A 21,709-nucleotide genomic window follows, 5' to 3' on the forward strand; every position below is an offset into this window, starting at 1 on the left:
TGAGGTGAAATGTACATGATTTATTATTTTGCCGCTTTAGCTAATCATTACATTCCCTTTAAGTCAGAAATCGACACAGTGGACACTGATTAACTGGAACTGGATTAACTGGCTTTTGCCCTGTAGAAAATCACTCTGGAGCTTTAAATACTGATTTGTTGCATGCATTTGGTTCTTCTTCCGACAACTGTCATTATCATCACGTGCACTCTGAGGTGAATATTTGAAAAAGAAAAAAAAACCTTTGAATTGTTTTCTTTTTTTGAAAATGGGGCGACATGGCTCGGGACATTGGCTCAGGCAGTAAGAGCAGTCGTCTGGCAGCCGGAGGGTTGCCAGTTCGATCCCCCGCCCGGGCTGTGTCGAAGTGTCAAGCAAGACACCTAACCCCTAAATGCTCCTGACGAGCTGGTCGGTGCCTTGCATGGCAGCCAATCGCCGTCGGTGTGTGTGTGTGCGCGCGCGTGTGTGAACGGGTTAATGAGAAGCATCAATTGTACAGCGCTTTGGATAAAAGCGCTATATAAATGGCAACCATTTACCATTTTTGTGAGAGGGGCGAGCCAATTATGCCTCTCTCACTTCAGCTGGCTTTAGCAGGACCGGGACGCGAAACCCGGCCCTCGGTGTGCATCCGCACGGGACTGATGCCCGCGTGGAAGTCCGACACCTTAGCTGTGCTCCACTGCGACTCTCACTGAATCTGCTTTCAACAGCACGTCACCGCTCTCAGAGTCATCCCTCTGAGCGTGATCGATTGTAAGAATTCAGGATCACTGAAAACAAATCTTCACGCTAACGCGTACTTTGGCCTTTCCCGGAGGGCAAAACCACGCACAATGAATACAAGAACATTTAAAATCATATCCTTAATGGCGGAATTTCGTAATTAAAAAAAGCCGTTTCACCCCAGAACAATACACGGATGAACAATGATGAACAATGCGCAGTGCATGCTGGGTAGTTGAGTTTTTAGAGGATCCTGAGTTCCCAGTCCTTTTCCACATCCAGGTCCAGACCTTCCACTGTCAGCTTGTGGCTCTCTGGCTGGTACTGGACCTCAGCACAATCCTTCACGGCACCTAAAAATGACACAAACGGGCCAGAACACCTTGCTCAATGATAAACTGAGGAATCAAGACCACAACCTTAAGTTCATTCACCACTATACTACACTGCTGACACAACAAGTGGGTCTTCTGAGTATTGTGACAGGTTTCAGAATGCAACACAGCAATACTGATCGTAGGCAAACAGAAGGTGTGGCAAAAAGCTGGGCTTTCAGTACATAAGTGAATAATCACAGTGTCATTCTCTCAACTCTAAAACTCTCGGCAAAACCAGTAAAATGTTATTTAATTTCTTTGCGCTCAACAGCCCAGAGCAACTGATCCATTTTTGATCCAGCTGAGCCAACTGTAACTGGGCAAACATAAATGTTGTTGCATTTCAAAAAGATTATATTGGTTATATTTATGAGACCCTGAAGAGACTGCTTGTTTTTTCGGCAGGCTGGTTCTCACCGGAAATCTCCACGGACACTGCAGACGGTTTGCGTTTCACCCCCAGGAAGCTGACGGACTGCACAGAGCACCCTGCCCCATACCGCCCCGCGTCGTCTGCACAGCTGGAAGCACAAGCAGAGCTTAGGAAGACTTTTATACTGAGGTGTGTGTGTGAGTGAGTGAGTGAGTGAGTGAGTGAGTGTGGCTGTGTGTGTGAGTGTGCGTATAGGTATATGTGTGTGTGCGCGTGCATGTGCACGTGCGTGTGTGTGTAGCTGTGTGTGTGTGTGCGTGCATGCGTGCGTGAGTGTGTGTGCGTGCGTGCGTGTGTGTGGGCGTGTATGTGCGTGAGTGTGTGTGCGTGCATGTGTGTGTGTATAGCTGTGTGTGTGCGTGTGTTTGCTCCTGACGAGCTGGTTGGTGCCTTACATGGCAGCCAATCACCGTTGGTGTGTGCGTGTGTGTGTATGAACGGGTGAATGAGAAGCATCAATTGTACAGGGCTTTGGATAAAGGCGCTATATAAATGCCAACCATTTGCATTTGCATTACACTTTGACAGCCAAAATCAAATCCCATCCAGACATAATTACAGGCAGCAGATTGGCTCAGATGGCTGTCCCTGATAAGTGTAGAGCAGTGGTCCTTAACTCTCATCCTGGAGAGCTACAGGGTTTTTGCTGTCACTCTGCACTTAATTAATCAATTAGAGCAGTCGATTACACAGTTAACCCACCTCACCTCAACAGGGTGCTGAGTTTAAGGTGAAAACTCGGTTGCTCTCCAGGACCAGGGTTGAAGACCCCTGGTGTTCTGCTGTCAGGACACCTTGGCTTAGCCACTATGCTACAGGCCTCACAAAGCCTATGCACCAAATTTCTGAGTCTGGCAGGTAGGAGAAATAACATGAGGTTAGTCAGTCACTTGTGTCCTAAGAACACGATGAGGAGAAGAGCCGAACGCTCTCACCAATTCAGCAGACGGCCCTGCTTCAGGGAAAACCGGCGCAGGGAAAACTGCTTCCTGTCCCGGAAGTTGAAGGAGTGTCCGTCGTCCAGGTACAGTTCCCCTTCTGCGCAGCCCTGCAGAGTGACCGCGTGTACACAACGTTTACACAACGTTTACACGGCACTCGGACAACACTGGCACAATGTTCGCACAGCACTTGCACAACATGTACACAGCACCTGCCAGGCATTTACACAATCTTTCCACAGCACTTCCACAGCATTTACATGATAGGCAAACCGACCATTTGCACGGTGTGAATATGAATAAAGCATTTTTCCTTGAAGCACCTCGGAGGACTGTTGAGCTACAACCAGCCTTCCCCTGTCCATGTCCTCACTACATTCACTATGAGTGGAGAGGCAGGACTGATTATTGACCATTACATTATATTACAGTGATTTAGCAGACGCTCTTATCCAGAGTGACGTACAATGACATGCAAATCGAACCCAGGGACAAGTGCGATGAGGACCCGAGAGGACAGTACAGTTCCGAGTCCTAGAGTCACATAGATACAACTTAAACCCTCAACTTACCAACTAGCATACCACTGTTGGCAGCTAGAATACCCTGTGTACAGAAATAACTATATACAAGTGCCATTATAATCTATAATATATGGCTTGCGCCAGGCTAATCATGGTGGTGAGGTAGGGAGGGAAAGGTGCAGCCTGAAGAGGCGAGTCTTCAGTCTGCACTGGAAAGTGGTCAAAGACTCTGCTGTTCTGACATCCACAGGAAGGTCATTCCACCACCGTGGGGACAGGACAGACGGCAGTCGCGACCGAGAAGTGCAGGTGCGGCAAGGGGGAGGTGCCAGGCGTCACGAAGTAGCGGAATGGAGGGGTCTGGCTGGTGTACAGGTTCTGACTGGCACTGTTATCTGAGATGCTTTATGAATAAGGGGCCTGCCAGGTGCAGTCCTACAGTGACATGCTTTCTGAATAACGGGCCCAGCTGATGTCACTTCCTTGCCTTGGAGTTCAGGGCGACGGTGAGAGTGAAGGGCAGCTTCTGCAGGTCGGCTGTGCAGGATCCAGGCCCTGTCCTCCTGGGGACCACTGTACCCCCGCGCTGAAACAGGGGGACCTGAGGGAATACGGAGGGGGGGGGGGAGAGGGAGAGAGTGAGAGAGGGAGAGAGAGGGGGGGAGAGAGAGAGAGGGAGGGAGGGAGAGAGAAGAGTAGAAGGAGAAAGTCAAAACCCAGAAAAAAGACGAGATTCACTCAAAACAGAAGCTAAATCGTTTGTTAACGCCAGTTAGAACAGAGACATTAGATTATATTCGAGTAGTTTTATGAAAGAGTGTCAGAGAGATGCAGAAGGAATACGGGGTGAAATATTTTTCTCATAATGCAGCACTTGTGAGGACATAAAGAGCAGGTGGTGTTGTTTGAGGGTTTTTCCTCCTACCAAGGTGTTGTTTACCTCATATGCTATCTGGGGGGCTTAGGGCTGATATTTGCCATTTTTCTTCCCTTCTGTTTACTATGTAAAGCGTCTTTGAGAAAGTCTGGTGTGAGAAGCGTGATGCAAATAAAATTGAATTGAATTGTAGACTCACAGTGTCCAGAGTCACAGGGAAGCTCACACTCCTGCCACCACTGAAGACCTGACCAGTGCTCACATCATACCAGCTCTGCAACACACACACATAGGATATCTGATACAGCACACAACACACACACACACACACACACACACACAGGATATCTGATAATAATGCACAACACGCACACAAAAATCATACCTCGTCAGTTCCCGGAAGTAAAACCTTCACCTCGGTGACCCCAGGGTCAGTCACTGGACATGTCAGCAAAGCACTTCCTGTATATAGAGATGACATCACCCAGATTATTATCATTTAAATCCACAAGATTTCCAGCTCAGACGCTCCACTCTTCATGTTAAAGCAGAATCTACTCAGTTCTCCTCGTAATGCCTGGGCACTGCCTTATATTTAATAGGCTAAAGATAGGCCAGCATCTTAACAACAAGCGATATAGTATCTTTATCAATTGATTCCATTCGAATCCGAATCCAGCACAGGTTTTCATTTCTCCCATGTGACCCTGAGACCTCGAGGACCATGTTTTCAGTTACGGTTCCATGGCACTGGTCCAATGATCTTTATTCCTTGTCCTGGGAGGCCAGAAGGAAGCAACAACTTCAGACCCGTTGGGGTGACATTGGCTCAGATGGTAAGAGTGGTAAGAGCGGTCGTCTGGCAGTCGGAGGGTTGCCGGTTCGATCCCGCCCTGGGTGTGTCAAAGTGCCCCTAAGCAAGACACCTAACCCCCAAATGCTCCTGACGAGCTGGTTGGTGCCTTGGATGGCAGCCAATCACTGTTGGTGAGTGAGTGTGTGTGTGTGTGTGTGTGTGTGTGTGAACGGGTGAAATCAGAAGCATCAACTGTACAAGCGCTTTGGATAAAGGCGCTATAGAAATGCAGACGTTCACCATTTACCCAAGAAACCAGGTGAGGGAGTTAACTGTGTAATTGAACTGCTTCAATCTTCAAAAAGAGTGAAGACGACTGCTTCAGTCTGGTACCTATCATGTACGTGTTCTCCACAGCGAAGGTGTCCTCCTCCTGGGGAAACTCCACCCACAGGGGCCTGCCAGGGACAGGGGTCACGGTTAAAATCACTTTTTACATTTCTGTTCCCTTCTCCACTGACCTCTCTCATTAACGAGGCATTTTTGCCCACATTTTTCACACCATTCTCTGCAAACACTAGAGACTGTTTTGCGTGGAAATCCCAGGAGATCAGCAGTTTCTGAGATACTTAAACCACCTTGTCTGCCACCAACAGTCATTTCATGGTCAAAGTCAGTTAGATCACATTTCTTCCCCATTTGTTCTGAAAAACAGCTGAACCTCTGCTGAACTTCAGCATGCTTTTATGCATTTAGTCCACACGATCGGATTCAATATTTGCATTAACAAGCTGGTGTACAGGTCTACCCAATAAATTGGTCACGGTGTGTATATGACGTAATGATTAAAATGTTTCGCTATAAAGTAGGCATGTTTCCAACAAATCAGGTCTGAACCAGACGGGAGGAGAGAGAGGGGAGAGGGCGAGGCTTACCTGACCGGTGGCTGAGCCGCGGTGTGGGCGTGGTAAAACAGCGTGTACCAGTAGGGCAGCAGGCGGTAGCGCTCCCGGATGGCGGAGCGGATCGCCGCGGTGACGGCGGCCCCGAACAGCCAGGGCTCCCGCCGCTTGGCGTGCATGGCGGAGTGGCCGCGGAAGAAGGGCTGCAGCGCCCCCGCCTGGTTCCAGCGCACCAGCAGCTCTGGCTCCGGGTCCCAGTAAAACCCCCCCACATCCGCTGGGCCGGAGGGGGAGAGGGGGGAGAGAGAGGGAGAGAGCGGGGGAGAGAAGGGGAGAGAGGGGGAGGGAGAGGAGGAGGGGGAGAGAGGGGAGAGAGGGGGAGAGAGGAGGAGAGGGTGGGAGGGAGGGAGAGGGGGGGAGGGAGAGAGCGGGGGAGAGAAGGGGAGAGAGGGAGAGGGGGGAGAGAGAGGGGGATGGGGAGGGAGAGGGGGGAGAGGGAGAGAGCGGGAGAGAGAAGGGGAGGGAGAGGAGGGGGGGGAGAGAGAGGGGGAGAGGGTGGGAGAGAGAAATGGGGGAGAAAGTGGAGAGACAGAGAGAGGGAGGCAGAGAGAGAGCTTTTTACAACTAAACATCACACGCCATTTATTGCAGAACAAACAAAACAGAAACTTAACAAACACCCCAAACACAACACTGAATCAAGGAAAGGGGGGGGGGAAAGGCTCGAAGCCGAGGGTGAGGATTTGGCTCAGGGGCGCCCCCTGCTGGCAGCATCAGGAGCTCACCTCCACAGAAGGCGACACCCGCAATGCTCAGGGACAGGACCATGGGGATGGAGATCTTCAGGTACGCCCAGGTCGCCAGATTATCGCCCGTCCACACCGCCACTGCCACACACAGTGGAGGCAAAACACAAAGGCTGAAAGGAGGGAGCTTTGCTGTGGCACTTAGTGAAGACCGTAATCTGGCTTAGAGATCATGAAACATGGTGTCTGGGCCAACATGGTGGTGCAGTGAGTCACAATGCCCCCCCCCCCCCCCCCTCACAGTAAGAAGTTCAAAATGGCCAAGGGCCTTTCTGGCTTCTCCGTGTAGCTACGGGTCAGGAGCTTCAGTTAATGTTCACATCAACCATCAGAATGGGGAAAAAATGTGATCTAAGTGTCTGTTTGACTGTGGAATGACTGTTGGTGGCAGACGGAGGTGGTTTGAGTATCTCAGAAACTGCTGATCTCCTGGGATTTTACACACACTAGTTTCTAGAGTTTGCAAAGAGTGGTGCAAAAAAACCAAACTGCAGTCCTGCAGACAGAAACGCCTTGTTAATGAGACATCAGAGGAGAACAGCCAGACTGGTCAAAGCTGACAGGAAGGTGACAGTAACGCGAATAACCACGCATTACAACAGTGGTATGCAGAAGAGCATCTCGGAACACACAACGCATCACGACTCTAAGTGGATAGGCTACAGCGGTAGAGGTCTTCAAAAATAAGTCTTAATAAATACCTAATAAAGTGCTCACTGAGTGTACGTGCCCATGCTATGTCCCCCGCCACAGCTCACCCAGCCTCTGTGACCCGGCAAAGAACGAGCGGGACAGGACAAAGGGCCTCTCCGTGCCCCCAGACCGAGCCAGAAGACCCTCCACCGTGGCCAAGTGCTGGAGCAGCGAGACCAGACCAGAGAAAAGAAGAGAAAGCCCCCCCCGCCCCCGTTAATGTGAACACGCGGAGGACACGTCCTTCCACGCTAACGCAGGCTGCGCCTGACCTGATGGAATCCGTACAGGTTGTGCAAGTCCCGGTGCTCCCAGCCCCCACAATGCACTGCGTCTTTGGGCATGGTCTGCTCGGGACCGCCGAACACGGACGGCTCGTTCATGTCGTTCCACACGAACAGCGATTCCGTGGAGCCCTGACGCACAGGGAGAAGAGCGCGCACACACACACACACACACACACGCACACACACACACACACACAGCTGTAATACAGGTAAGACAGTTTGCGGGCAGAAGATTAGGAAAAATCAGGGACCTTGTGTAAGTGTTACTTAGCTGACGCTTTTCTACAAAGTAACGTACAGTTACAACCTCCCAGGTCCCAGTCATGTACCTTAACCACTGGACTACATGCTGCCCTGATGATTTCATTTTGCATTGTGTTGTGTTTGTATTGCATTTGTATTGTACTTATTGAGAGTTTTAAAACTACCTTGTGAATTCTTGAACAAAATATGTAAAAAGAGAGTGATGAATACATTCTAAAATCCTCTGAACCCACCTTGTACTTCTCTAGAGCAAAGAGGCTGGAGTACCATGCCCGAGCCTTAGGGCTGCTGAAGTCCACATAACAAGAATCACCTGCAGAGAGAGAGAGAGAGAGAGAGAGAGAGAGAGAGAGAGAGAGGGAGGGAGAGAGAGAGGGGGAGGGAGGGAGAGAGAGAGGGGGAGGGAGGGAGAGAGAGAGGGGGAGGGAGGGAGGGAGAGAGAGAGAGAGAGAGGGGGAGGGAGGGAGAGAGGGGGAGGGAGGGAGACATAAGAGAGAGGGAGGGAGAGAAAAAGAAGGGGGAGAGAGGGAGGGAGGGAGAGAAAGACAGGGGAGAGAGAGGGGGAGGGAGAATAAACCCAGAGGAAAGAGATGAGATCTGCTCAGAGAAAGACCACAGCTGCTTGGGAAGCGCAGCGACACGTCTGAACGCCGGGTCTGAGACGTGAAGGGGTTGCACCCGAGGAGCGTCGCGGAACGGATGTCCCTGTCCCTCCGCCTACCTGGCCAGCAGGACCCGAAGTACAGCCCTCCCGTCCTGTCCCTCACAAAATGGCGGCCCTGCTTGGCCTCGGAGTACAGAGACCAGAGGGGGTCCACCTTGAAGTGCGGGTCACTGATGACCACCAGCTGTGGGAGGGGTACAGGTACGTGTTCAGATGCCCAGCGAGTGCTAAAGGTACCATAGGTAAGATCTTTCTGTTAAAATATTGTTACAAGACCATTGTAAATCCCTTCCTATCATTGAAAAAGCCTCACCGACATGTCCTTAAACCGACACTGTACCAAAACATCGTACAGCTGTACAATAATTCAAGCTCATTGGTTGAAAATTGGTTCTAATTGCCACAGCCAATGGCGTTTCAACGTCAGCACACAGGAGGGGTGGGATAAGCAGTGTTGTGGTTTGAGCGTGTTTGTTGCTGCAATTCCTCTCTTGACCGTTAGAAGTCTGAAAGTACCTATTGTACCCTTAATTTAACTCTCACAAGAGTTTAAACGTGTCCAGTGCTCATCCTAGAGACTGGGAGGCACTAGGCAGAAAATCCAAATTGCCCAAAGCTGCCCCCCTGTAGGCTGTTTTTAGACATTGCTGTGGATTGAAGAGAGCCAGTCCTTGGGGCCTTGCTTTGCCTGTTCAAAAGATTTGCCTCTGGTTATATCAAACACTACCAGAATAAAATGTTATTCAATAATCAGACTCGACTTAATGCTGGATATGTTCCTGTGCAGGGTTTGTTTTTTTATTTATTAATTTCTTTGTGGCTTGGGGGAGAAGACGGGGGGAAAAAAAATGCCTTGCTTGTTTGTACTCCGATACGACAGTAATTCACGCACTTTCCTGTTTCTCTCCTCCAGGTGGCGCTGCAGGCCCACGGGGTCGGGGAAGCGCTCGGGGTGCCAGGTGAAGTAGCGGTTCCCGCGCGTGTGATCGATGTCCAGCCAGAGCACGTCGTAGGGGATGGCGTGGCGGTCGAAGCCCGCGTCCACGGCCCGCGCGTCCACCTCGTCCTCGTAACTCCAGCGACTCTGGTGGTAGCCCAGGGAGAAGAGCGGGGGCAGAGCCTGGTGTCCTAGCAACAACGGAGCGGAGCGTGAACACCCGCAGCACAGTCTACAACGCATCAAACAGGGGTAGGTGTAATGAGCTAAAAGCTTCAGTCCACACCTTTTCGCTCAACATAGTTATTCATAATTTCGATGTGCATTCATTCTGTAAACATTGTTGATAAGGACCGAAATATACTACTACTACTACTACTACTACTACTACTACTACTACTACTACTTGCATGGCAGCCAATCGCCGTTGGTGTGCGAGTGTGTGTGTGAACGGGTGAATGAGAAGCATCAATTGTACAGCTATTGTTACTACTACTACTACTACTACTACTACATCTGAGAAGCACTCATCAGGCTAATGGTTGTTGAAATGATTACGATCCCTGTAAACGCCTGTGAAATGGCTCCAGATTATTATTATTTTTTATTACATTGAAATAAATACATGGCTGAAGATTGCAGTAGGAGTACTAACCAGACACTGCGTCAGATACGTGATGGTTTTGGATTCAAATATGTTTCTAACACTTTCCTGAACTTGATGCCGAAACCTATGAAATACTCTCACAAAGTGGCACAGCGTCATTCTGGCCCTCTGGGTTGGCTCAATTGCACCAGGCAAGTTCAATTGTACTTGAAGTACTTGAATCCGAAAGCATGACGTGGTCCGGCCATAACGTGCGGACAATGCTGGTCTTACTGCGTTGTGCTGAGCGGAGAGGGCTAAGTTAGCACAGGGTGGGCGATGCGGACGGGGGGGGGGGCACTGAGAACCTGTTAGTTCAGCATACTGCGTGAAGACCTGGGAAGGGGAGGGGCCTAGCAGGACGAAGGTGTCAATCACACCACTCTCGGACATCCAGTGCAGGTCCGTGTGGGGGGGCACCCTCCTCTTCTCTGGAGGGGGGTTGCTCCCCTGGAGGGAGGGGGGGGGTAGATGAGGGGGGTAAGTACAGTTTGGGCAACCGAGGTGAGGAACAGGTTTGTTATTGCACGGAAGGGCCCCACAGTTTAGTTTCGAATTTGGACTGTATATACCAGAGAAATAGGGGGGAATTCATAAAAAACTTTATGCTTTAAAAAGGAAGGCTGATGAAATGTATTATAACAATAGTTGTATTCACCGGAGACTAGCCCACCGATTCTGAGAAAATCACATGTCCATTGATCTTGTGAGCTGCTCGTTAGCACTGATGAAATTTATTTTGTAAACACTTCCTCTGGCAGGCATACAGTACCACAGAGACCACAGCACCGTCTCTGATGCCACCATTCTGGCTCATTCTTCTGGGCTCTACTACACAGCCCTGGAAGGCTGAAATCTCTGGCCTTGTACATTACATTACATTAATGGCAGACGCTCTTATCCAGAGCGACATACAGTTGATTATACTAAGCAGGAGACAATCCTCCCCTGGAGCAATGCAGGGTTAAGGGCCTTGCTCAAGGGCCCAACGGCTGTGCGGATCTTATTGTGGCTACACCGAGGATCGAACCGCCGACCTTGCGGGTCCCAGTCGTCAACCTTAACCACTACGCTACAGACCGCCACAAAGCACTCTTTACGTTGAGACATTTCGCATAACGTGATCAATAAAATGTGGACGTTGGGGCAGCCTATAGCCCAGTGGCTACGTGGCTTGACACGGACCCAGATGGTTGATGGTTCAAATCCCAGTGTAGCCATGATAATATCAGCTGTTGGTCCCTTGCCCTGTGACCCCCACATTGCTCCAGGGCCCCCGTATGGCCTTATCAACTGTAAGCTGCTTTGGACAAGAGCGTCAGCTTAATAACTGTAATGTAACTTAATAAATAAAATGTAAAAATAACAGCGGATAAGCGAAAGGTGTTCCTTACCTCCTCTGCGGTGGCGGTACCCTCCTCAGTGGACCGGATATCCAGCAGGGTTTCGGACGCATTGAGCCAGAAAACCCCCACGCTTCTTTTGGGCTTGTGGGCCAGCAGGAAGGGCACGGAGCCGTACAGACCCAGGCGGCTGTGGATGTCGTAGCCGAACACATCCAGGTTGTACAGGCGGTAGGCATCCCCGTCCCTGGGGCAGAGGGAGAAAGGTTTTTTTGGTAAACAGCTGCTAATCCAGTGACATAAATGATATGCTGTAAACCCCATGGCAATGCTACACCAGGAATTTGAACCCGCATCCTTTAAAGCTGAAATAGGTCATTTCGGACTTCTAACGGGGTCAAGAGAGGAATAGCAGCAACAAACACCTTCAAACCACAACACTGTTTGTCCCTCCCCCCTTCTCTGTAAAGGCGCTGACGTTGAAACGCCATTGGCGGTGGCAATTAGAACCAATTTTCAACCAATGAGCTTGAATTATTGTAGTTATACAATGTTTTGGTACAGAGTGTCAGGCCGCCAACTGTATATTTTGAAACCCAAATTTAAGGACTATAAACACAGTGAGCCATTTTCAATGATAGGAAGGGATTTACTCTGGTCTTGTAACAATGTTTTAATACAAAAATCTTACCTGTTGTACCTTTAAGTCACAACGACACAGTTGCTCATTTCACATCAACAAAAAAAGGTAAAAAAAAGATTTTTAAACTGTTCTTGGTTATGCATAGTCAAATCAATCCTTTTCTTCTTTCTTTTCACTATTCTGTAAATTGCATTCAGTTGTATTTGTGCTGTACAAATAGATTTTACTTCACTTCACTTGTAGGTGTGCATCACGTATGTATCACGCCAGGACTCTGAACCATACTGTCCTCTAGGGTCCTCATCACACTTGTCCCTGTGTTCGATCTGCACTTTGTTGTACGTCGCTCTGCTAAATGCCTGTAATGTAATTTACTGTAATGTACTGTAATGTAATGTACTGTAATGTAGTGTAATGTAATGAAGGCATCCTTCAGCCTGTCTGACCTGGTGTCCTTCAGCCGGAGGGCGTCGGCGTGCTCAGGGACGCCATACACATGGGAGAAGCCGTGCAGCCGCAGGTCCAGGCCGACCGAGGTGGGGCCTGCAGGACCCCCAGTCCCACAATGGCAAAGGGTAAATGTAGCACCTTTATCCAAAGAGCTGTACAATTGATGCTTCTCATTCACACACACACACTCGCACACCAACGGCGATTGGCTGCCATGCAAGGCACCAACCAGCTCGTCAGGAGCATTTGGGGGTCAGGTATCTAGCTCAGGGACACTTCGACAAATCCAGGGCGGGATCGAACCGGCAGCCCTCCGACTGCCAGACGACTGCTCTTAGTGCCTGAGCCAATGCCGCCCTTTATCAAACGGTCATTTCCATCCTGGATGCTGATGGTCTGAGACCGTGTTCTACAGTGAGCTTAAATCCCGTAAGGTAACAGGTATTTCACACAGCCCGTTTGTAAACACTTTCACTCCATGCACAAACAGTCGCTTACAAATAATGTTACAAAATAATATCGTACCATCAATATATTGTCTCTATACCAGTGCTACTCAACTCAACGTCCCACGGGCCGCAGTGTCTGCAGGTATTTGCGCCTACCGTGCGCTACGCCACTTGATTTCACTCATTATTCAGTCATTATTGCTTTAAGCGGAACCAGGTGTAGCGCATGGTTGGAACAAATGCCCGCAGACACTGGACGTGGGGTTGAGTAGCGCTGCAGACACTGCGGGCCGCAGGATGTGGGGTTGAGTAGCGCTGCAGACACTGCGGGCCGCAGGATGTGGGGTTGAGTAGCCCTGCAGACACTGTGGGCCGCAGGATGTGGGGTTGAGTAGCGCTGCAGACACTGCGGGCCGCAGGATGTGGGGTTGACCAGCGCTGCAGACACTGCGGGCCGCAGGACGTGGGGTTGAGTAGCGGCGCGCTACGTGTTGTAACCGTTTTATAAAAGCAACACGCGCTCAAAGCCGTGCTGTATGGAGCAGCTCAGCCACTCACACTGGATTCAGCACAAAACTGAATTTAAATGCCTCAAGTCTTTCCCTTTCTCCGTGCTGAATACCTTGCGTCTGATTCTCAAAAGCAGGTGGGGCTTTTTGATTGACCGGACAGCCTCTAGACCACTCACCATTTGCCTTGATGTCCACAAACTGTTTAAAGGTCTCCTTCCACAACCCTGTATTCTCCTCGTCCTCCTGGTGAGATGAGACACAAACAGACAGAACAGCTCAAACTAGAGGGCTTGACAGTGAACCAGGGTAGAATGAAGGAGCACCATAAAGCCAGTGATTAATAATAATAATAATAATAATAATAATAATAATAATAAGAAGAATAATAATAAACTTTATTTACACAGCACATTTCATACATAAAATGTAGCTCAAAGTGCTTTACATTAAGCCAATTACAAAGAATTACAGAGACAACACTTTCTATAAATAATAGACACTGTATAAATCTATCCACACAACAAACAAATAAGACAAACACTTTGGGGCCTTTCCCCTGTGCCTCCCTCAAGTGAGATGACACTGATTGTGGGAACTCCCAACAACCAACCAACACATAACAAATAATCAGACATAATCTTATTATTTCAATTAAGATAAAACGTTATTCCACACAACAACCAACCAAAAAAATACATTTATTTGCTCAGAATATTTCTATTTGTTAATGATTGCGGCATTGGCAAATTAAATCAGGAGAAACCTCATCTTAGCACTGGCTGCAGTTTGGGGTGATGTGGTGGCCTGTAGCGTAGTGGTTAAGGTACATGACTGGAACACGCAAGGTCGGTGGTTCGATCCCCCCCGGTGTAGCCACAATAAGATCTGCACAGCCGTTAGGTCCTTGAGCAAGGCCCTTAAACCTGCATTGCTCCTGGGGAGGAATGTCTCCTGCTTAGTCTAATCAACTGTATGTCACTCTGGATAAGAGCGTCTGCCAAATGCCATTAATGTAATGTAATGTAATGTAATGTAATGTGACATGGAAGCCACTTCTGAGTCTGCATAACGCATAAACACAGACGTCCACTGTGAGAAGGCCGGTTCATTTACCTCATCTGCCTCTGCTGACAGCCTGGGAGCGGGGGGGAAAGCAAACAGATTCAGGTTTTAGGGCCATGTTTAGTGTTATGTTCATGAGAAATAATCACACAAGCGTAACAGCGCAGATACACGTCAATGTAAGTTTTCAATTTTTATCTTCTGCCACTTATTGACAGGCACGTTAAAGCCAACTGCAGCACAGCCCTGTAGGCAGGGTTAACTCTGATCAACTCCAAAAATACCTTTCAGCAAGAGCTCATCATCGATTGTTTGCTATAAAAAGATGCAAGAGTGATGTGAGTGATACTGCTGGAGGTTCAATGGGGTAAGAAAACGTCTCTTTTCAAGCAAACAGTAAAGCAAGCTAATCTTTTTCTTTAAAAAAAAAAAAATCTCATCATGAGACTAAAACACTTTTTTCTGAGAAATGGTTTAAGGTGGTGAATGAATAAACACAAAAAAATATTTCCCAGTTCCCTACACTGGTTCCCTACAGGTCTTGGTCATAACCTCACCCTGTCTCAGGTGGATCCTGCAGCGGCTCAAAGAACAGCCGGCCGTTTGGGTTGAGTGTGACGGTCACCTCGTCCTCACACAGCACCTCCAGCAGAAAGGGACTGGCGCCGACCCGAAACCGGTACTGACCCGAACCCCAGCCCAACGTCAGGGAGTTCTCCCCCCTCCGGACCACCTTTAACCTACCGAGAGCAAAGTCACAGAGATTCCTGGTGTCAAACACTTGGAGTAAGCTCTGTGCTCTAAAAAATGGAAACCGCGGTGTAGTGGTTAAGGTACATGACTGGGACCCGCAAGGTCGGCGGTTCAAACACAATACGAGCCATTGGGCCCTTAACCCTGCATTGCTCCAGGGGAGGATTGTCTCCTGCTTAGTCTAATCAACTGTAAGTCGCTTTTGATAAAAGCATCAGCCAAATGACATGTAATGTAATGTAAAGTGTTATTCTTCTTCTTTGGTACAAATACAAAAGCTTCAACATCCATGGAGTCAGGAGTCTTCTGACATTATAAACACAACGGTTCTTATTGTACACAGAGTCCTTCCTATCCACTGTTCTCCCATCCCATTGGCAAAGAACTGTATACAATTCTTACCGCTCACAGACAGGTGGTCCAATCAGAACATCTGGAACCCTGTAGCGTTCTCTAATTGGCTCAAGTTCATCGACGGTGACCCTAACCGTCCCGTCATTGATGGCACACACCTGGAGAAGCAGTTTTACCTGTGGGAAGAGCACCTGCCTTGACAACCACTTCATAGAATAGTGCACAATTATCACAAACTGAATGTCACCCTACCCCCCCAATATTCGTCTCCAATTCTCCCTCATCATTCCAAACACAATTACTACTTTATATTCCCAGAACTGTAATAAGTTTCAATATTTATCATAACTGACTCAATCCTACTACTGGTGCTCAATAACTGCATTTGCTTAACCAATCACAGATTTAACGATATCAATGCCAAATTCAATCTGACGTTTTCAGGGGTTGGTCACACTGCGTAGTGGCCTGAGAGCATTCTGAAGTAAGACTGGGATAGTGAGACTTATGGTTTGTGCTGAAATCTCATTCACGTTTGTCTGAGCAGAGGTGAAAATAAAATATTACCCGTGTGCCTGGGTCGTGAAGCTCGAGCTGCGCCCCCTTGTCTGTTATCACCAAAGTGTCCAGCAGGGGGCGATATTGTGTTGCGAGTCCCTGCTTCTGCCGCCTGTGCATGGATCGAGAAACGAGCATTATGTGCATTAACCCTGTTCCGCAAATAACGGTCCTCAACGGCCGAGAACTGCAGGTTTTCCACCCTCTCTTTACCTGCGAACCAGGCGTGACAACATTCTGGCCAATCAGCAGCACTAATTAGTCAGTTAAATACCTGAGAAGAAGGAACACCAGGGCTGGATTTGAGGATCCCTGGACTAAAGCAGAGGCCTCAAACTTGTTGCCACAGATGGCCCTGTGTATGCAGGTTTTCCTTCCAACCAATTCATTGCTGCCTTAATTTATTCCAATTACTTGTTGTGTCATATGCATTTAACTGTATTAAAGCACAGAATATAAGCAACAGTTGTCATTTAGACAACACAAATAACACATTTCACTTTATATACATTATGTGCAAACCTACAGCCCTAGTTCAACAGATAATTACACTAATTATAGGATCCGGATCTGAGGCTGGAATAAAAACCAGCATACACATGGCACTGTGTGTGAGACCACTGGACTGGACAACTGGACTGGACTACTGGACCACTGGACTGGACTACTGGACCACTGGACTGGACTGGACTGGACTGCAGTATGAAGCAAAATATTTTTTTTGTTGAAACTGAACCTGACACATAAATCAAATTGGACCAAAACCTTTATAACTGCCCCCATTTTGTAAAATCGTGGTCCTTTCTACCTAACATACGAAGCTCCATTTAATTTAATTGGGGCTCAGTGGTCTTCAATTCTGCTAATGTTACTCCCAATGTTGCTTATTAATGGTGAAACGCAACAGCAAGCTGGGTACACTTCCTTGCTCAAGGATCAGTACCGTGGGCCTGTGCAAGATTTAAAATCTTCCACATCTTGGCAGAAGAGACAGAGACAGTGCCAGCAGCTGCTTCCCGCTGTGCAGCTGTTGAAACGGCAGAATCAAATACAGATGGGGGGGGGACTCTCACTCCGCCAATTCCGCCTCAACAAAAGCAATTATTCTCATTGGTCAATGTGGGCCTTTGTGGCGCACACAACCAGCTGAGTATTGGCAGGTTACTCTGGTTCTGTCCCGCTTCCTCTCCCCTTTGGACACCCTCCGAGTCGCGCCCGCACCCCTAACCTCCTCCCACTGCAACATCTGCAATCTCTCTCTCTCTCTCCCTCTCTCTCTACCCTCTGTTCCACGGTGGTGTCTTTGTTGCATTCTTTCAAACAGCTGACCACACTCGTCCTCTGTTTCCTCTTCCACTCCCACGCTAACGTTCGTCCTCCTTCGTGTAGACCTGCATAGCCGCCATCCTAAATAACGGTCAAGGGTGTCTCGTCGTGTACTGTGCTGACTGACCCAGTTACCATCACTGCAACGGGAAGAGAGGAAAAGGCTAATTGTGCCTTTTTGGCTAATTGTGCCTTACAAGGCCTTACTGCCTCCGTAGCCCAGGACGTGCCCCGCAAAAACAAAATGGGAGGCAAGAGCAGTCGTCTGGCAGTAGGAGGGTTGCCGGTTCGACCCCGCCCTGAGTGTGTCGAAGTGTCCCTGAGCAAGACATCGAATCCCCAATTGCTCCTGATGAGCTGGTCGGTGCCTTGCATGACAGCCAATTGCTGCGGGTGTGTGGACGTGTGTGTGTTAACGAGTGAATGAGAAGCATCGATTGTACGGTGCTTCGGACAAAGGCACCATCTTAGCAGCATCCTGCTTTGATGGAGGTGACTACTGTGACTCCTTTGTAATTCAGTGCAGACCCCCCTCTCCCTTTCCAACATGAAGAACAACCAGGAACTATCCATTATACATTATACATTGGCCAATATGAATTTCAACGGATTTCTGATCAGCCAACTTGCTTGACAAGTGTACCAAGGGAATATCAAAACCTACACGAAGGACACTATTGGGTTAATGAATTTAACTTTTGTTTTCTTTATGTCGTGGAAACGTGTCCGTAACAAAGCGCGAATCCACAAGTTTTGGATTCATAGTTTTCAATATACGATGACTTTCAAAAAATGTCCCAGTTCGAGACGATTTGTATTTGAATGCAATTCGTAAGGTGGCATTTCCTACCTGTAAAACGCAATCTGGTCACATTTCTTAAACTTCGCTTCCCCTTCATCACCTGGGACCACGCTGAAAATGAAAGGTAGATTATTTTACTATTAGATTTGCATTCTACGTATAGACGGTATTTTACATATCGATCATTCAACCTGTAGTTCAACGAGTTCAAACATTTTTTTTAACGTTGGCAGAGCATTTCCACTATTACATTTCCATGTTGACAGTGTAATTTCCAGTAACCACCTCAAAAGCTAGCTAGCTTTCTCTGGCCAATCAGCTACCTAGCTGCTGTTGCTCAACATTACCTAATAAGTAGCACAGGCAAGAATATCTGCAGATCGTTGACTTAACCAAATTGCTATTGTAACACGAATTACCTGTTAACAGTATTCGCACGTGCCTCCTCTGCCATTCAGTCTCCCGGTTTGTTAAATGATTGTAGTTTGGGTGGTAAAGGAAAGGACTGTATTAGGAAGGATGTATTAGAATGGGTGTCTCCCTGGGATGTCGGTCAGAACACCAAAGAGTCGCTGAAATCCGTTCCAGAATGTTTACTTGAATATGCAGTTAATACAGCACAGCAAAGCACAGTGTACAGGTCACAATATCAACTTGGGGTTACAATATGGCTATTCGCGTGTATACAGTGTGTGTGTGGTCTGAAATGAGAATAAACAAATAATAATATTATCAATATTAGCCTAAATAATCATACATTATATGAATAGCCTGCACATCACCATATCTCACATAGTTGCAGGTTTAACTTACATTATCTGCATTAATATTAGGCAAACTGACATTGCTGTGTTGCCATTCTAATACTAAACAGGTCTTAATACAGAAGCGCCACCTAGTGGCGGAGTAAAGCGTAACAGCAGGCTGCTAATCTAATTATAAATTTGCGATATCTTGCACATTAAATAAATCGCTAAATCTGCATCATATAGGTAAAAATAGCATCACACCCACATGCTAACATAAACTAGATGCATAACAAAACTAACCCACAGTTCATAGCTGCCAACTCTAGACACACGCATTTGCCTGTTTTCACACGCACGTGCAAATGCGTGTGTCTCACGCCGAGAGTTGGCAGCTATGACAACATTTATCTGAACATTATGAACATACAGTATTCACACAGAATGACTCACTTAATGCTCAAGGACGCACACGAGATACATAAAAGTTATTCCTCTCACACTTCCTCTTTCCAGCACGGAAACGACACAAACGAGTACTAATTTAACATGTGATATTAAGACTTCAACGGCAGGGAAAGGTTTTATATAAATACAGAATTGTGGCTGCGCAGTATTACCATAGACTTTAAAGAAAATGCAGAACCAGGACATGAGCTTCTAAACAGAAGCCCGGTTTTGGCCGTTTGACTATGACGCGATAGAATTTGTTGTGAACCAAACTACATTTCAAAACCATGTGTTTATGACCCACATAATAAAAGCTTCATGCAGAATACTGATCAAACTCATGTAAGCGGATACTAATGTTCTCAATTTCCCCCCCGAGAACATTCATGTGATTAGATAACGAATCTGGAATCTAACTAGCGTGTGTAGTTTTCAAAATATAATTATCAAATGACTGCGAACTGCAACCTCGCTGAACTACACTAACAAGTTGCACATGTTTTCTGTTTGTTTTGATGTCACGAGACGTAATAGGCAGCAATGTTATGCCAAAAATGAAGCATCGCCCCCTGTAGGACTGGAGACCAAAATCTGACAGGAGCTCCGTAGCAGTCGCCTGGAACTGTCTGTCAGAAGATAATGTGAGGTGTGTGTTTGAGTGTGAAAATGTCAAGTCGTAGGATGCACTTCATTTATCCGCTATGTTTTATTTTGGCTTTGCGTTCCTGTATCGGGGCTGAGGTGTCCCTCTGGAATGTCAAGATCCCGATGTCTCCGGTGAGTCCCTTTGTCTTTCCAGCTTTTTGTGTCGTGTTGTTGGCTCGCTGTGTCCCGTCTGCGATAAGCCGCTGTAGCTAGCTTTTACGGCTTGGCACTCGTCAGCCAGGTCGCTTGTAAGCCAAGATGGCCAGTCAAATCCCATGACAGATCCTACTCCATGCTATGTTAACTTACACCATTGGTGGATGCAACAAACAAACAAATGGCTAATTAGATGATTGTGGTAACTGCTAGCTAACTAGTTGCCTTGGATATCCTTAGGTTGTTTAGGTCCATCTGAAATGTAATTATATATGGCTAGGGCTAAGTGTGCTAACTAGCAATAATACAAAAGCTAGCGAGTTAGTGATAGTTACTATAAGTTATAGCCTATATGACTAGTGTTTGACACGTATACGTTATTTAGCTAGCCAGCTGGTTACCTTGTTGGTTTCAAACTGTTGTCTAATTACGTTGTTGCCTAACATCAGTACGGATATATTTCGTTTTAGAAATGTAATTACTGACCTGGGTATATATTTGGTATATATACTGCAGCTCATCAACCGATAGGTAGCCAGCTGGTTTGCTAACATGCTACCTAAAATAATTGTATGCTTAATGGGTTAATTTAGCTATTCATTAAACTATGGCAGCTATAATTAATGCATGAATTCTTATGTTTTACTTGTAGGAGTCGATTCGCTGGACTTTATTTTTTCTTAAATCTACAGTATCGTATCATTTCGATTCGGAGAGTGCATACCTATATATCATTTGAACGGGCTACAACCACAGTATGACGTTGCTACCCATCAGATGTTATCTGGAATCATAAAAAGACGTCAAACGCCTGAACAGCACTGTTCTGTTGTGTGGAAAAATAGTGTGAAATTAATTTGCAGGCGTGATCTGGATCTGCAGATATACTGCATGTGCATGGTTGTCATAGGAATGTTTATTCTAGTTCATTTGGAGTTAGTGCAGTCAGATTGACGCTCAGTGTAGCTACGAGACATTACAAGAGCTTAAATTTTTAGTGTCAATATTTGCCTGTAACGCTGTAACTACTGCGTCCTTTTCTGCTTCAGGATCCCGTGTTCCGTAAAACCTTGTTTGCCAACACCACCATCTACCTGAAATGTAAGTGAGGTTTTTTTTGAAGAATATGTAATTCGCAACGAGCTTAGTGTTCCTGTATTTGCGCCACAGTTGAGTGTGCCCATCGTAAACCCGCAACCGCTTGCAGCTCATATCCGCGTTGCGTTATCTAGCAATAGGCCGCAAAGCAAGCAAACAAATATGACTGGCTCCCGGAACTAATCTGACTTCAGTAGCTTGTGTTTTTCTTTTATCTGACCATCCTTATTTGAAGTAGTTAAGAAAAATCAAAGGGTTTGTTTATTTATGTATTACTTGTTATTATTGACATTATTATATATTTTTTTACAAATGTTAACCAATGGAGCCGCCTTTATAATAGATTCATTAAGATTATTATACAAACCGAGGATTAATTCACAAAGTGAATTGTTTGTCAAATTGTATGTCAAATTGTATGTCAAATTCTCTCTCTCTCTCTCTCTCTCTCTCTCTCTCTCTCTCTCTCTCTCTCTCTCGCTATCT

General features: G+C 47.1%; 2 protein-coding genes across 5 annotated transcripts in view; one reads left to right on the forward strand and one right to left on the reverse strand.

Moving 5' to 3' along the window:
- Nucleotides 1-20,870, reverse strand: ganc (glucosidase, alpha; neutral C). 4 transcript variants are annotated; one of them, XM_061249511.1, is made up of 25 exons: nucleotides 20,850-20,870; nucleotides 18,548-18,700; nucleotides 18,177-18,239; nucleotides 16,010-16,112; nucleotides 15,491-15,618; nucleotides 14,893-15,075; nucleotides 14,387-14,408; nucleotides 13,450-13,516; nucleotides 12,309-12,405; nucleotides 11,271-11,466; nucleotides 10,185-10,326; nucleotides 9,186-9,421; nucleotides 8,351-8,477; nucleotides 7,863-7,942; nucleotides 7,351-7,494; nucleotides 7,144-7,240; nucleotides 6,365-6,466; nucleotides 5,613-5,856; nucleotides 5,071-5,135; nucleotides 4,267-4,343; nucleotides 4,081-4,155; nucleotides 3,492-3,605; nucleotides 2,475-2,587; nucleotides 1,524-1,627; nucleotides 1-1,082 (listed from the first exon to the last, which is right to left on the reverse strand). In XM_061249511.1, exons 2-25 carry the CDS (start codon nucleotides 18,580-18,582, stop codon nucleotides 973-975), a joined length of 2,724 nt encoding a protein of 907 aa, XP_061105495.1. In that variant the 5' UTR covers nucleotides 18,583-18,700; nucleotides 20,850-20,870; the 3' UTR covers nucleotides 1-972. The 4 variants fall into 4 exon arrangements, 3 of the variants coding, with proteins under 3 accessions (XP_061105495.1, XP_061105502.1, XP_061105488.1); XM_061249518.1 differs by lacking the exon at nucleotides 20,850-20,870 and adding an exon at nucleotides 19,328-19,489 and having other exon boundaries at nucleotides 18,548-18,633; XM_061249504.1 differs by lacking the exon at nucleotides 20,850-20,870 and adding an exon at nucleotides 19,328-19,488.
- LOC133133524 (transmembrane protein 87A-like) overlaps nucleotides 19,880-21,709 on the forward strand; it is a 16,874-nt gene continuing 15,044 nt past the window's right edge. The window contains exons 1-2 of the mRNA XM_061249629.1: nucleotides 19,880-20,101; nucleotides 21,175-21,226. Of these exons, the coding sequence (XP_061105613.1) occupies nucleotides 19,991-20,101; nucleotides 21,175-21,226 (163 nt within the window). The 5' untranslated portion in view covers nucleotides 19,880-19,990. The remainder of the gene's footprint in view (nucleotides 20,102-21,174; nucleotides 21,227-21,709) is intronic.

This window comes from Conger conger, chromosome 1, assembly GCF_963514075.1.
Source record: "Conger conger chromosome 1, fConCon1.1, whole genome shotgun sequence".
Classification (NCBI taxonomy): Eukaryota; Metazoa; Chordata; class Actinopteri; order Anguilliformes; family Congridae; genus Conger; species Conger conger.

What these genes read in the sequence shown, in the direction of transcription:
- ganc (XM_061249511.1), bottom strand. Translation starts at nt 18,582, where the DNA reads ATGGCAGAGGAGGCACGTGCGAATACTGTTAACAG. An exon ending in TGTGGACATCAAGGCAAATG is followed by an intron (nt 12,406 to 13,449) that starts GTGAGTGGTCTA and finishes GGGGTCCTGCAG; the next exon opens with GCCCCACCTCGGTCGGCCTG. An exon ending in GCGGCTCAGCCACCGGTCAG is followed by an intron (nt 5,136 to 5,612) that starts GTAAGCCTCGCC and finishes TGTCCCTGGCAG; the next exon opens with GCCCCTGTGGGTGGAGTTTC.